The 14,672-nt window shown below is 43.5% G+C and overlaps 1 protein-coding gene across 3 annotated transcripts in view; it reads left to right on the top strand.

The window, feature by feature from the left end:
* LOC120511240 (vesicle-associated membrane protein 2-like) overlaps positions 1-14,672 on the top strand; it is a 54,306-nt gene that overhangs the window by 25,641 nt on the left and 13,993 nt on the right. For all 3 annotated transcript variants that reach the window (XM_039728019.1, XM_039728018.1, XM_039728017.1), the window contains one exon: positions 10,506-10,623. In XM_039728019.1, coding sequence (XP_039583953.1) covers positions 10,506-10,623 — 118 coding nt within the window. The remainder of the gene's footprint in view (positions 1-10,505; positions 10,624-14,672) is intronic.

Genomic DNA, 14,672 nt, shown 5'->3' with positions numbered 1-14,672 from the left:
GAATTGATGGATGTTGAAACTGGGAAGAAGGGACATTGTGTGAATACAACACTGTGGGAAGGTGCAGCCCCTGTGATAGGCACTTGCAAATGATAGCTGTGCTTCAAGGGAGCTCTTCAGGAACTGAATGTGACATTTTGGGAGAAATGAGAGTGAGAGTTTGGCTCTCTGTACAGATCCCTGTGCTGTTCTCTGACACTTGCACAGCCTGCTATTTAAGTAATGAATAGGTGGGCAAAATATTCACTGCAGTTTTCTTGGCCAGGTAGTTAGACAAGATTTAAACTTAACAAGCCTCCTGATAATTAAACTTTAATATGAGTAGAGGTGGTAATCACCCTGTGAAGTTTAGCTGTGATGAAACTGAAGAGCAGTGGCAAATACATAGGCTAGAAAAACTCCTCACTGCTGATGGAATTGTGACTTTCAGCTGTTTTGTTGTTTCTGGGACTTTAAAATCAAACAAACAAAAACCATGTTAAGAGTTGATTGACTTCTAAAATGCAGAAATTCTAAAATTCTTTTACTCTAAAATTTACTTCTAAATCAGCAATCCTGGGAAGTGATGTAAAGGAAAATGGGAAGCCCCAAAGCCTCCTGGGTTTTAATCTGAATCTCTTAAAAGACAGGCAGAAAAACCATCCCTCACTCTTAAGAAAACACTGCTTGGAAGCAAGGAAAGCGTATCAAGCTCAGCCCTGCTCTGAAAGCCCTCCTTGCTGTGCCAGAGTTCCCTTTCCCTGGCTGCAGCCCCTGAGTCAGGGAGCAGGGGGTGCAGAGCCTGCCCTGCCCGGCTGCCCTGGCACTGCCCGGGCTGAGCCCACGGAGCCGGGCACGGCGTGCTGTCCCTGCTCTGCACGAGGGGCACCGCCGCGGGGACACATCGCAGACGGGAGCTTGGCAGGGACAGACACCCGTGACACCTGTGACACCCGTGACACCTGTGACACCTGCGACACCTGCCACTGTGCAGGGGACACCCGTGACACCTGTGACACCCGTGACACCCGTGACACCTGCGACACCTGCCACTGTGCAGGGGACACCCGTGACACCTGTGACACCTGTGACACCTGCCACTGTGCAGGGGACACCTGTGACACCTGTGACACCCGTGACACCTGTGACACCTGCGACACCTGCCACTGTGCAGGGGACACCTGTGACACCTGTCAATGTACAGGAGACACCTCTCACTGCACAGGGACACCTGTGACACCTCTCACTGTACAGGTGACCCTTGTGACACCTGTCACTGCACAGGTAACACCTGTCACTGTACAGGGGACATTTATGACACCTCTCACTGTACAGGTGACCCCTGTGACACCTGCCACTGCACAGGTGACACACAGCTTTGCTTAGAGCCCAGCTGTGTCCTCTGGGACTGCTCCGGAGCTTCTCCTTCCAGCTTTGTGAGTCGGGAATGTCTGCCAGACCACACCAGGGTGTTCAGCCTCACTGGGCTTCTTCAAATCTGCTCCAGCCTTAGAGTCCTGAATTTTGGAAACGTTTCTCTAGCAACATGTTTGCTATTTATGTCTTTGCCCTATAGTTTGTTATCGAGGCAGATTGCATTTCTTAGCTTCCAGTAAGAAATGGCAGCAATGGCAGTGACTCATTTATTGTTTTATTCTTGCTTTGTTTCAGATGTGTCTCACCAAGGGTCTGAGTAAAGCTTTGTTCTGTTAGGCTTCCTCTCTCTCACAGCCTGCTCTGCTTTGGTGATTTATGCTATAATCCAGCGTTGTGTGTTTGCAATCAGCTTTTTCTTTCCCTAATTTCACATCAGTAACTTAGGGCAAGGAAAAGAAAGGCTTTGTGTCATCCAGGACTTATTTCTTTATTTTACTTTTATTTGTCCAGTGTTATCCAGGATTTGACCTCTCTGTCATATCTCATGTTTTGCTTTGTTGAGGTTTTGTCACTGTAGCTGAGGGGGGTTGTGTGTTCTTATGCCCAGTAAAATCATTTTCCTTTTTATAAACTAAAATTCCTTTAATAAAGTTTTCTAGGGACAAAAGTGCACTTCTTTCTGTAATGTTCAGTCTTTGAGTTCTTTTGCCAGGGTGTAACCTCTGTGTGCAGGACAGAGCTGGAGGTACTGAAGTACCACAGGGATTTAAGGGCCACTGCAGCTCAAATGAACCACACTAAAAAACTGATGGAGCACAAGGAACTTTGGTAAAAGAAAATTCTGGTAATTTTTTGTAACTGTGCATTCATTTACATACACTAGATTTCATCTCTATTGAAGTAGTAACTGTTTTGACAGAAAATTAGATCACAGACCTGATCTTTGTGCCAGTTTCATTGCCTTTAGCCCACATCTTCCAGATATTGCCTTTACCCCACTATCACCCAGATAACTTAAAGTTAACAAAATGAAAGGCATAAAAATTAAAAAGGAAAACAAAGAAGTTTGTGTTCTTTCAGCTGGTGAAGAGAAATTATTACAGGAGCCTGAAACCTGCCAATTCTGAAAGAATTGTAAGAATTGTAAGAATTAATAGAAGGTGGAATCAATACTATCTCGGAGCTGGAGATAACACTTCCTTCTGAAAGCTGACTTTAGTGTAATACAGTGTTTTGGTGCTCTTCTTTGTAGACACTGCACTGAAGACAGATTTTAGTTATTCACTGTTACGAACATATCGCAGAAATTATTTTCCATATGTTTTACTAAACAAATTTCTATCTGAGTGCAGCCTGATGCAAATTAAGCAAATTATGAATTTAAGCAAGCAAAATGTAGAAAACCATAAATTACATTTGTCTCTCTTTACAATATAATGTTAATATCTGCATAAATATTAGGAGAAAGATTTTTTATTATTACTTATACCTGTATTTGCTTTCATTCTCTAATGAAACTAAATCTCATTTACTATAAAAATTACAACCAATTTTGTGCCAGCCAATGAGAATTAATCCTTTTCTAAGAAAAAACACATAGTATGGGACTAAAATTGGCTGAAGTCAGGGGTCAGTCTGTGGAAATTACCACAAAAAAAGATTTACTTTAGAGCTGGTTTGGGCTTTTTTCAGCGCTCTGCATGTACGTGCATAAATCTGCAGATATGAAGATGGGACTGGGCAAGTGCGGTCTAAAGGCATGGCTTAAAGTTCCCCATCAGTAACCTGCATTAATTCTGTACTGCTGAACCACGTGGACAGAGATTGAGAGCTGCCTTGTTATTGTATTCAGCAGCAAAGTGTCCAGAAATTGAAGTGTTTCTAAATTAATACGACATTATAGATGTTAGAAATTAAGATGTGACAAATAAAAATATTTCTCAGTTCTTGGTAGGAAAGGCAGCTCAAGAACCTCACAGCCATAACACAGATAGCAAATACTGTTTATGAAAACAAAAATCAAGGTGCAGGTATGTAAATCCAAGGGCTTAAAATGATGAAAGAATGTTCTTTAAAATATCACTGTAGATCAAAATTTCCTCTAATCCTTAAAGTTAGTAAGCAACATTCATTTGGCTTGAGTAGAAGATACTGGAGAAGATAAATCAGTCGGTCATTACTAACCTAACAAATGTTGCTCAAATTAAAGATGATGTCTTAGGGTTCCTCTCCTTTTCCTCTGTGTGCGTATTTAATACACCAGATGGTTAATGCAGTCATAATAAACTAGTGGGAATATTTAATTAAATGTGTTCCCAGGACATTAAATGCAGAGTATTATCCTTTGGCTGGTGATCAGAGTAAATATTTGGTAATAAGGGAGAGTCCTTGTAGAATATTGTCGGTACTACATGAAAAGCACATTTGAGAACAGAGCTGTGTTCAAAGCAGAACTTTCTTCCCAAAATGCAGACATCTCAAATGCTAACTCATTTATACCTGGGGTTTTGTTCTACCACCAATTCACTATTACTCATTACACAGTTATTACAAGTAGCATGAGGAATAATTTGAAACTTGGTAGTCCTGGAATGGAATTAGTCTAAGTTTGCAGCTACTTACTTGTCAACAGTCACATTTTTACTGAATACTGAAGGCCTCAGATAGAAAAAAAGGACAATGAAGAGCAAATTTCTGTTCATCCAGTGATGCTTCCCTTGGAAGTGAAAGGAGCCTCTTTGCTCTTGTTGGGGGCTAATTCTAGAGATCTCAGAGGGCTGAAAATATCTTTCTGTAGTCTGGAAATGCCTGCAGCCACAGTCTGCAGATGGCCACTAGCCCAGCAGTGATATTCCTCTGTCAGTCAGCTATTATCTCCCCAGCCTAACCAGTTTCATGATATCATGGCTTTCTTTACTCCCATTGAGCAGATTTTTTTTTTTTTTGTTCCCCTGCAGAAGTGAGACGAGTAGAATGAAAACAAGGATAAAGCTAGCTTATTAAAACAGGCTGGCTAGTAACTGGAGGGGGAAAGATGAGCTAGAAATCTGAAATACATACAGTTAGTAGGCTGCTGAACTGAAAAGCAAATTACCCCACTGAGAGCATCTCAGAAGTGGGAGGTGATGGTCTCCAGCCAGGGCTGTCTTTTGGAGAGTCCTCTCACCCTGCAGGCAGAGAACATCATTACCTGCTTATAAGAGGGATGAGAGCCTGAAGAACACTTAATTTTATGGGGGTGCTAGAAGTCTCTCTGCCCCTCTCCTGACAGAATTAGTGTGTGGTTTTCAATGAGTAACAGGACCTGCCATTTTTGACACTATCCCACATCACTCTGGGAAAACAAACAAACAAAACAAAAAAAAAAGGTGGCAAGTGCTGGGGTGGATAATTAATGTCTCTTTTCTGGACACAAGGAGAAACATGACTGTCCTCCCACAACTGTGGTGGGCCCATGCTGCTGTTAAGTTTGTTCAGCTCAGGACTTGAGCCTGAAGGCTCAGAATCTTAAGGAGTTTAAATATGAATCCTTTGAGAGGTGACACCTTGTGGCATTCACATTCTCTCAAAAAATTCCTTCACCCAGGGTTTTTCTCTTGGGAAGCTGAAAAGCAGTGAGAGGCTTCAGAGAAAAGGAAAACAGTTCTTATCTCATTTGCTTCTCCTGTGTTGTGCTCATGTGGAATGTGGTTGGAGATTGTTTACCCACAGGTGATTGTTCCATTGGATTCTGCTGGGAGTTGTTTTCACTCTTTGGCCAATCAGGGCCAGGCTGTGTCAGGACTCTGGAAAGAGTCACAAGTTTTCATTATTATCTTTTTAGCCTTCTGTATCTTTTCTGTTTTCTTTAGTATAGTACAGTATTCTTTAATATAATATAGCATAATAAAGTAATAAATTAGCCTTCTGAGAACATGGAGTCAGATTCATCATTCCTGCCTTCGCTGGGCTCTCTGATTGCAGTAACACCTGAATAGAGGAGCTCAGAATTTGAGTCTGCTCTGTTTCTCAGACTGGGTTTTGTTAGGGTTGTGCCAAACCTCACGTGGCCACACTGATGGGTAAAAAAGCTTTTTTAGCTAGGCTTGGCTAAACTGAGCTCATGCAGAAATAAAATCCCATGTGGGATTAACACATCAGATTGCCACAAAACTGGAAACCTGCAAATTCCTCCAGGACGCAGAAATCTCCAGGCACAGTCAGTACAAGTCCCTCCCTGCAAACTATCAGTGGAAAAATTGGTTTAGCTGTTACTGCGTAGGAATAAACAAGGCAAGCCCAAAACCAACAGCAAACCCCCAGGGCTATTGAGCTTCTTTATTCCCTTAGAGACCCTCGTCACTCAAAGCTTCCCAGTGCATCCCAATTCCCAGATGAACATTCCCTGCACCAGGGACAATGTGAGATGGGTTTGTTTCTGCAGCTGCTCCTTGGGCCAGAATCTTCACTGATATGCACTAAAATAGTGTATAAATGTGCATTTGTAGCTAATTTTAATAATTGTTTTACAGTTAAATCTCAAGAGTACAAAGATATGGCAGAGTTCTGATTTACTTTGCAGTTGAACAAAGGGGTGTTTGTGGTGTATTTTCCAAATGCCTTTGCAACCACAGACTGTCAGACTCTGCTCCCACAGCAAAGCCCAGATGGGTGGGTGCCTTTTGAAGGGGTCCACATGGAAAAAGTGTCTTAAATATGTGTAAGTTATAGCAGTAAATATGTACTACACAAATATCACATCTGAACAGTTAAAAAAAAATTAAAAAGGGAAGAGACGCAGTGCAATTTTGTTTTATTTGAACAACAGGGAAAGGGTTTGAGGGAAAGAGGACTCAGACAGGGGTTCTTCAAAAATTCCTTTCATTTTTGGTAGGGATCATGAATCAGATCTGCTGCACTGATGCACACTCAGTGCCCCTCCCCTGAGCTCTGGCAGCTGACACCCCCTGAAGCTGTCTGATGTGATTCTCACTTCCCATGTGCACAGCTTCAGCTGTGTTTCTCACTATTTATATAGAAAATAACTCCTGCTGCTAGAAATAGGTTGTGAGCTCTGACTGGAGTCAGAGTTGGGCAGGAGCAGGAGGAGGACAGTGGAGAGCTGGGCTGCTCTGCCCCAGCCTTTCTGTGCCATGGAGAAGCCCCTCCGTCCCGCTGTACCTGTTCCCAGCCATGTGTGGGATAACAGCTTTCCTTAGCTTAGAGCAGTGTTGTGAGGATAAAGACTTTGAAGGATTAGGTCCTGTAGTTGGAGGCTTTGAAAAGCACTTTGGATGGGTAAAAGAAGATGCTGAAAGCAGCCTTGGAGGTCCTCATGTGAACTGTACCAAGGCACAGTGGTGGCCTTGCATCCTCCTGGTATTTGCCTCTCCCTTCCCTAGCCTGACTAAGGGAAAAAATTCTGCTGTGTAGCTCACACATATGAACAAAAATGAAAGTGTGTGTCAGATAGTTTCCCAAAATATTAGACACACAATCATCCTTAATGTTTTTCAGCCAGTGCTGAAATGCAGAACAGTAACACTGGATATCTCCAATTCTCTTTCAATTAAGAGTTGCAGCTGCCTTTGACTGTCAGATCTAAACTGGAAGTTGCTTCCAAAACATCTCAGTGAGATGACAAATCTCTCAGTCATGAATTTGACCCACCAGTTTCAGGCCCAACTGGAAGAGCTGAGGATGTCTGAGTCAGCTGAGACCATTTTGCTGAATCACTCAGAAAGTCCCTGGACCTTTCTTCCAAGGTGGCTGCAAACACAGAGCCTGCAGTGCTTTCAGTCTGCTGGGCTGCTCCTGTGCTGCCTGATCCAAATCTCTGGTGCTCTGATGGCACAGGGTGGCTGCCATTTAAGAGTATTTGCTAGGTATTTGTACCATTTTTCACCAACAATAACAGAATTTTGTTCCTCTTTCAAAATTAATTTGACTTGTTCTTGGGAATGGCAGTTCTTAGCACCAATGGCAATTTTTTTTCTTTTAATAAAAAAAAAGTACACAAGTCTGATGGCTAGGGGCCTAATGATGGAGCTTTTATATGGATTTTGCATTCTTTGTAGCTCCCCAAAATCATGCCAGACCATGAGAAATTATACTTTAAAGTTGTGATGCTTCATGTATTTCAAAAGGAAGCTTCTACAACATAGAGCTAATATTTTTGCATAAATTTCTTTGAATAACATTTCTGAGAAATTATAAGCTGATAAGACATGGTACAGAGGCAATAATAGAAGAATTATGTAAATGCAGGAAGAATGATGTAAATGTAGGCTGGACTTCAATTCCAGAATTTTTGCTCTGTGATATCGCAGAGAATGTCTGTGCTTTCAAGTGATGCAGGCCTTCAGCTCCCTTCTTTACCAGAAAGCTTGGGTTAGATTTTAGGTCATTAATTAAGTATGTTGATTATGAGCTTGCTGTGCCTGAGCATAAAGATTGTCACCTCTCTTTGGTGGTTGCAGTAACTCCTGCTGGATGTCAGGGCAAGTGTAAAAACACCCATCCTTCCCATCAACTCCTGCCTGGTGCAGGGAGCAGAGAAGCCCCAGAAAATGCAGCTGAAACCAAATTAGATGGCAGCAAGAATGCTGGAAGAGAACAACCTTGAAAGTGTCTACTGTATGTCAAGTCATTTTAAGGACAGTTTGGGAGCTGCAGAAAGAAGATGGGAATTACTAGGCAGAAAAGGTGCATGGCAGAGCTCCAAATCTGGAGATATCTCATAGCTCTGACCAAGAACTTCACTGAATTTATAAGCTCTGCTTACAGCAAAACATGTGGCAAGGAAAAACTCTTCTCACATACTCCTCTTGTGTAGTCTCTGGGATTCCAACAGTGCATAACTCAAGAGAGGAGCTCTCCTGATGTTTGTAGTAGTGACACAGTGTTTCCACAGGAAAAAATCTGCTTTTGTGATTGGGAAAATGCCTGTTTACTTCCTTAACTGCAAAGAAGTTTTACAATTTTAATTTTAGCTCTGTTGTTGTTGTACCAAGGATCTCCTTTGAGGCTGTTGATGCTCCAGGGAGATCTTGTTTTGAGTTGTGTGTGATATACATTATAGTCAGATTCTGATCCTTTGTGACGACTCAGAATAAATCCTGTTGGGATGCTGGCCCGTGGCCATCAATGGAGTGCTTCCCTGGCAGGTGGCAGCAGCCTCTGTTTTTCATGTTTGTAGTAGTGGCCTTGAGGTCCTCAAAGGATGAGCAAGTAGGATGGTTCAATTTCTGCTCTTTCAGCTGAAGCTTGCTAATGGCATTGCCACCCCCAGATGGAGAGCGAGGTGTGAGCCCCAGCAGCGCTGCACACAGCTGCTCCTTCTCTGGGAGCTTCTGGGGGCCAGCGCTGCCCACAGGGACCTCAGCCCCCAGGCAAAGCTGTCAAACTGAAGTTTGCAGCTGAAGGCACCTTTGGGGAGCTAACTTCAGTGCCCCCAGGCATTTTGACAGTGTATTAATGAGGCCATAATTCCAGCAGCATTAATCAGAGCCCAGGATGTAGAAGGGAATGATTCACAGAGAAACACTGTGTTCTCTCAGTCTGTCACTGTGGGAAGGCATTGGTAATGCATGAGTGGGATTTGTGATATTTTTCAGTTGACATGCTCAGGGATTTCCTCTGCCGCTTGAGGAATGTTTTATTTCCCTGTGGGGAGCAGTGAGAGGGGTCCCTTGGAAGAGGAGGTTTCACAGGGTAGAGAGTGGGTGTGAGGGATGACTGGCTGAAGCTCAGGGACCCTGCTCAGGCTGGTGGGTGATTTTTCTGCACAAACTCTCACTCTGAGGCGGAGCAGGTCTGCTGTTGGGTTTTCCGGACGCTCTGTTTCGTGCTTTGTGCCAGAGCAGGCTGGAGAAAGGCAGTGCTGCAGGTGAGGAGCTGCTGTGCAGAAGGTCAGGGCTCTGCTCACAGCAGTGCTGCCACTGCTCCTCCAGGGGCTGTGGATGTGCTGAAGCCCCTGGTGGGACTTTGGGGACCAGGACTGGGGAGGGTCAGCTTTACTGGTGCCAGAGATGACTGACCCCCTCGCTGTGTGCAGTTCTCAGCCCCACTTCCTCCTCTGTTTCTCTCTCCTCGCTCCTGTTTGTGATGGATGTGATCTCCTGTTTCTGATTGTTTCTTTCTTTCTCTTTGCTTTGTGAGGTGCAAACACGAGGAGCAGGGCAGTGCTTCACTCAGCACACTGAGGGGGTCACAGTCCATCTCCTTTATTATCTACCTTGTATAATCAGATATATAATATATAATAGTATTATGTAGTATATATCTCATTAACACAGAGTACCTAGATCACAGTGGGTTTCCTTGGTGGGACATAAGCTCTGTCCTGATAGTTAGGCCTATGATCAGTTTGGCCTTGGCCTAACTTAGGGTAGATAATCTGAAGTGTTTGCCATTTTAAAAAGCAGCAAGGGAGGTGGAAGAGTTGATAAAGTCCCATCAAGAAACAGTGTAAAAACTGATTGTGGTATGAGAAGGAATGGTGTGAGAAGTAGATTGGTAGAAAATTTTCAAAACTTGGCAGAAGGCTCACATAGCATGCCTCTGTATACAAACCTTGAGATAAGAAATGCTGAATTAGAAATGCCATGGAATAGGACAGAAATTGTTGAGAGAGAAATGGAACTAGAAACAAGTTTCAAAGGACGGCCTTACAAAAAAAACTGGGTACTTTGGGGAAATAGAACTATGAAAGATGCATTGTAGTGGGACCCACAAGGGGAAATTTTAAATTATTGGCTTTAAGGCACCTACAGCATGGTGTGGATAAAAGCTGATAGGCCAAGAAAGGCTTACAGTGTTTTGTAATTAAAAAATAGTTGGCTTCTGATTGTGGTGGAGTGAATTGTAACATCTGTATTTTCTCACCATTCCCATGAGACTGAAAATGGAATAAAAGTGTTTAAAATGCCTCTCAGTTGCCCCATCTCTGGGTCAGAAAATAGTATTGTCTGACAGAATGGAACAGTTGGGTTGTGATCCAGGAATGGAAAACAGTGATTGAAACAATTGAAAAGGTCTTTGAAGAAGAAGAAGGTACTTTGAAACTTCAAAAGTTCTTTGAAGAGAAAGGTACTTTTTACGAGTTCCAGAAAAAGGGTCGTGAACAAGTCAAGATGGTTTGGTCACTCTGGTTCTCTGTTCTGCCCTAGGTCTGTTCCAGCATCTGCCCAGGGTCCCGCAGGGGCTGCAGGGGCTGCAGGGCCCCCCCCTGCCACCAACGTGTCCAGCAACAAGAGGCTGCAGCAGACACAAGCCCAGGTGGACGAGGTGAGTGCCCAGCACAAGGTGCTGCTGGGCTTGCTTCCCCTTGTGCAGCTCCTGCCCATCTGAAGGCTCGGGGTCCAGGACATGGCATTTACCAGAGGAGGCAGGCAGCAAAGAGAGATCCTGGATACAAACATCCCTGCACCAGGAGCAGCTCTGCAGATTGAATGTGGGCATTGCTGCCAGGTCAGGAATTCCTCCCAGCCCTTCTGCTTAGGAGGAGATGTCATAGTGGAAGCAGCCGTTTAGTGTGTTCAGCACTCCTAAAGGTTAGATGCTAATTTCTCAGACTGTTTCACAGAGACAGAAGACCAGCAGCTTCTCCCAGATAGATTAAAACCACCAGAACTGAGCCACTGAGGGCGGCGTTCATTAGCAAGAGCTCTATTGATTAATCATCCCAATTTATTCCCAAAGGAAAGCACCCACACATGATGTCATAGCAGCATCTTTAACAAATCCCCACTCTTTTCTTGATCTTGGGGACCATGTGCCTGTTTCAGCTTGGATTCTTACATTCTTGTAATGCCAGGGTCCCTGCAGCTGCTCTGGGAATGGGCACAGTGAGCACACCACTGCCCTGGGTGTGCCAGGAGGACAGCAGCAGCTGTGGCATCCTTACACACCTGCTGTGTGCATGTGTGTGCTGGCTACTGAGGAAAGAATATTGCTAAACCCCTCCAAAGGCTGAAGTAACTCACTGCTTACTGTCTGTGGTGAAGTGCACAGAGCTTGTGTGATTCTTAAATGCCAATTTGATAAAATACACATTAGAAAATACGTACTTCCATGCCTAAAGGCCTCTATTTTCAAAAGCTTTGGGCACGCTTTAAAGATAGTAGAGAGGACCTCAAAATAACCAACTGAAATGCATTTCTTAATATGAGTTAAATGCACCTGTCAACATGGGCTTTGTCTTTTTGAGAAGCTTTTCTTTGTTGAAAATCTGGAACAGTGACTTTCTGGTCTTCCCATTGTTGGTGCTCAGATGAGTTCACAACACCCTCTGGCTGCAGAAATGTCTAGACTTGGTTCTGTCTTCATTTCCTCTTCCAGGGGAAAGGAATGTTACATTTCAACTTTTGTCTTTGGTCAGAATAATAAAATAAACTTCCTGTCCTGAACATGTTACATCATGAAGGTCCTGTAATTGTTTATGTGAATGACAGTAAAAGTAACTGTCCTTAAAAGATGATTAAAATTGCCTTTATTATCTTAAAATGAGTGATGCCTGTCAGATAGATAGGGCTCTTCAAGCAGATCAGTAGAGATGGCATCAGTGAGGGTAGTAAACCTCTGCTTTGTGTTTAAGATACTCTGGATTCTGACTCTGTTCACTCAGACCCATGAAAATCCATGATTTTTTTTTTTTTTACTTTTTCTTTTTATATACCTTTTATGTGTTCTCAGTGCCCTTAACATGTATATTTGTAATTTTTTTTAAACTTAATATCTTAACATATTCCTGGTATTTTGCTAGGCCACAAGGCCAAACATCTTAAAAGCCTTACAGCTGGGGACTGGAAAGCCTCATGCTATCTCAAGATACCAGGGTCCCTTCTAAAACATATCTTATAAACTAAAATTAGGCCCCTCTGGGGGGGAATACTTTAGAATAGGGAGATGTCAGGCCATTCATTTAACCCTCTCATTGAGGCATCTTTGTTAGATATGCTGATTTGCAAGGTCTATACATTTATATGCATGATCTGCTGTGTGTGTGCATTTTGGCATATTGCACCTTGATGAATTGTTGTACTGATGCCTTGGAGGGGCTGCCTGGAACAGAGGCCAGACAAGATTAAGAGAATAAAGTGGGTATTTATTAAAGACCTTCAACAGCCACACCCTGGGCAGTCACAGCCTCCCAGAGGCCACACCCAAGTTGGACAATGGGCACCAGTTTTTCAGACAATTATAAGTTTATGCATCAGGGGTTAATCCTACGATTACAGCTTCAGCTAATGAAGTCATTTACCCCCAGTTTGCTTGCTCCAATTCACTTTTGTTTGTGCTTTTTGGGGCCTGAGGCAGTGAGGTGTCCTTGAGTTTCAGGCCTGGAGAGGAACTGTTGTGTCTGAAGGGAGAGCAGCAGCTGACAGGATCGGAAAAATAGAAAAGCTAAAATCCTGAGGCTTCACTACCACAAAGCCACTCATTAAACACCGCAGTGAAAGGCCTTTTCTCGCTGTTCGCCCGAGCCGCGGCCGGCCCTGTGGCGGCCCTGCTGCAGTCTGTGGGCCCGCAGGGGGCAGCAGAGCCCGGGCCCGGCGCCGCCGCCGTGAGGGGCTGGGGCTGCCCGCGGGTGTCCCTGCTGCTCCTGGGCTGGGCTGGGCTGGGCTGCCCGCGGGTGTCCCTGCTGCTCCTGGGGCTGCCCGCGGGTGTCCCTGCTGCTCCTCTGCTGCTCCTTGGCTGGGCTGGGCTGCCCGTGGGTGTCCCTGCTGCTCCTGGGGCTGCCCGCGGGTGTCCCTGCTGCTCCTGGGCTGCCCGCAGGTGTTCCCTGTGCTCCTCTCCTGGGGCTGCCCCCTTCCTCTGCACATCGTACAGCTCCCTTGCTGAGGCCCAGGCAGCATCTATCCGTTCGACAAAAATGAAATCTCACCGGGGCAAGTGTTCACTGCAGGCAGGTTGGAGTCGGTAAGTAGTTCTGGGGAAACAAACAAACAAACAAACAAACACAAAACAAAAAGCCAAAACAATTTTTTGTAAAAAACCCAAAAAACGAACAAACAAAAAACTGCCAGCAAAACTAAAAAAAAAAAAAAAAACAAAAAAACCACAAAAAAACAACCCCAAACAATAAAAAAACAACCCCCCCCCAAAAAAACCACAAAAAAAACCCAACAAAAACCAAAACCAAAAAACCCCACCCCCCAAAAAACCCCCAAAACAAAAACAAGCTAAAAAAAGGGGGAAAAAAAAACCCCCAACCCAAAACCCCCCAAAAAACCAACGAAAAACCAACCAACCAACCAACCACCCAAAATGAAATGAATTAAAAAAAAACAAAAACTAAGCAAACAAATAAACCCACAAACAAAAAACCCTGAGCAAAACCCCAAAAAGCGAAGAGAATGGATAGGAAGTAGTATTTTGTTTCAGCATTTTCAAATAGTTTATAATTTTCACTACAAATCATTTTAGCACGATAAGATCCAACTAATTACTAGCTGAGAAATCAATAATTAAAAAAAATTATCATTGTTTTATATGAAGTTAAGTGCTTGGAAGGTTTTTGGTTTGGAAAAGAAAGTAAGAAAATTTGGATTGACCAAAATGTTTCATTTTGGTTTAGGTTTGGTAGACAAATGAAACAATTCTTTTGAGCCCATCTGCCAGTTAAAGATTCTTTCACTACCAATTTCCTCTCGCTGTCTTTGAATAATGTATCCTTTATATAATTCTGGATTTTTGCAGGTAATAGTTAAATTTTATTAAATAGGTATAACATAGAATTATAGAATAGGGGAATTAAGACCATCAGCTTCATTTGCTGCTAGAAAAATTGGACACAGCTTTACAGAGATTGTGACACTGTCTGACATTTGCATTAGTGGTGACTTTCTATGGGATTCCCACGTAGTTATTGGCTTGCTAGAAGAGGATTTTCACCTTAGACAATGTAGAAAATAAATGCATGAAGAGCCCCTGCCAGTTGTGCCCTGGCTGTGCAATGAGCCTGAGCTCTCTGCTGCTCTTTGGGCTGAATTTGCTCAGGTGAAATGTTCTCCTCCTCCACTCCCAAGCAGGACTTCAGATCATGGCTGAGATGTCACCTTGTCCAAGTGATCTGCAGAATGAGGGAATGCTTTGGTAAGGAAATGCATACAGTTCCCTTTAGAATGGCCTTTATCTGTCTGCTTTCTCTGCTTCAGGTAAGGAAGGTATTAAATGCAGAAGGAAAAGAATGGCTTGTTCTTGGTGATGTCAATCAAATTGTGCTTAGAGATCTTCATCAGGTTTTTGTATCTGTGTGAAAGAAATCAAAAACTTTAATGAAACTGACTGTGGTGTTTAATGAGGTCTCTTTATTTTCTACCTTAAAGGGCATC

This window comes from Passer montanus, unplaced genomic scaffold (genome assembly GCF_014805655.1).
Source record: "Passer montanus isolate IOZ18808 unplaced genomic scaffold, ASM1480565v1 scaffold63, whole genome shotgun sequence".
NCBI classification, from domain to species: Eukaryota; Metazoa; Chordata; class Aves; order Passeriformes; family Passeridae; genus Passer; species Passer montanus.
The sequence above is the reverse complement of the archived record's forward strand: the minus strand, read 5'-3'. Positions and strand labels throughout refer to the sequence as shown.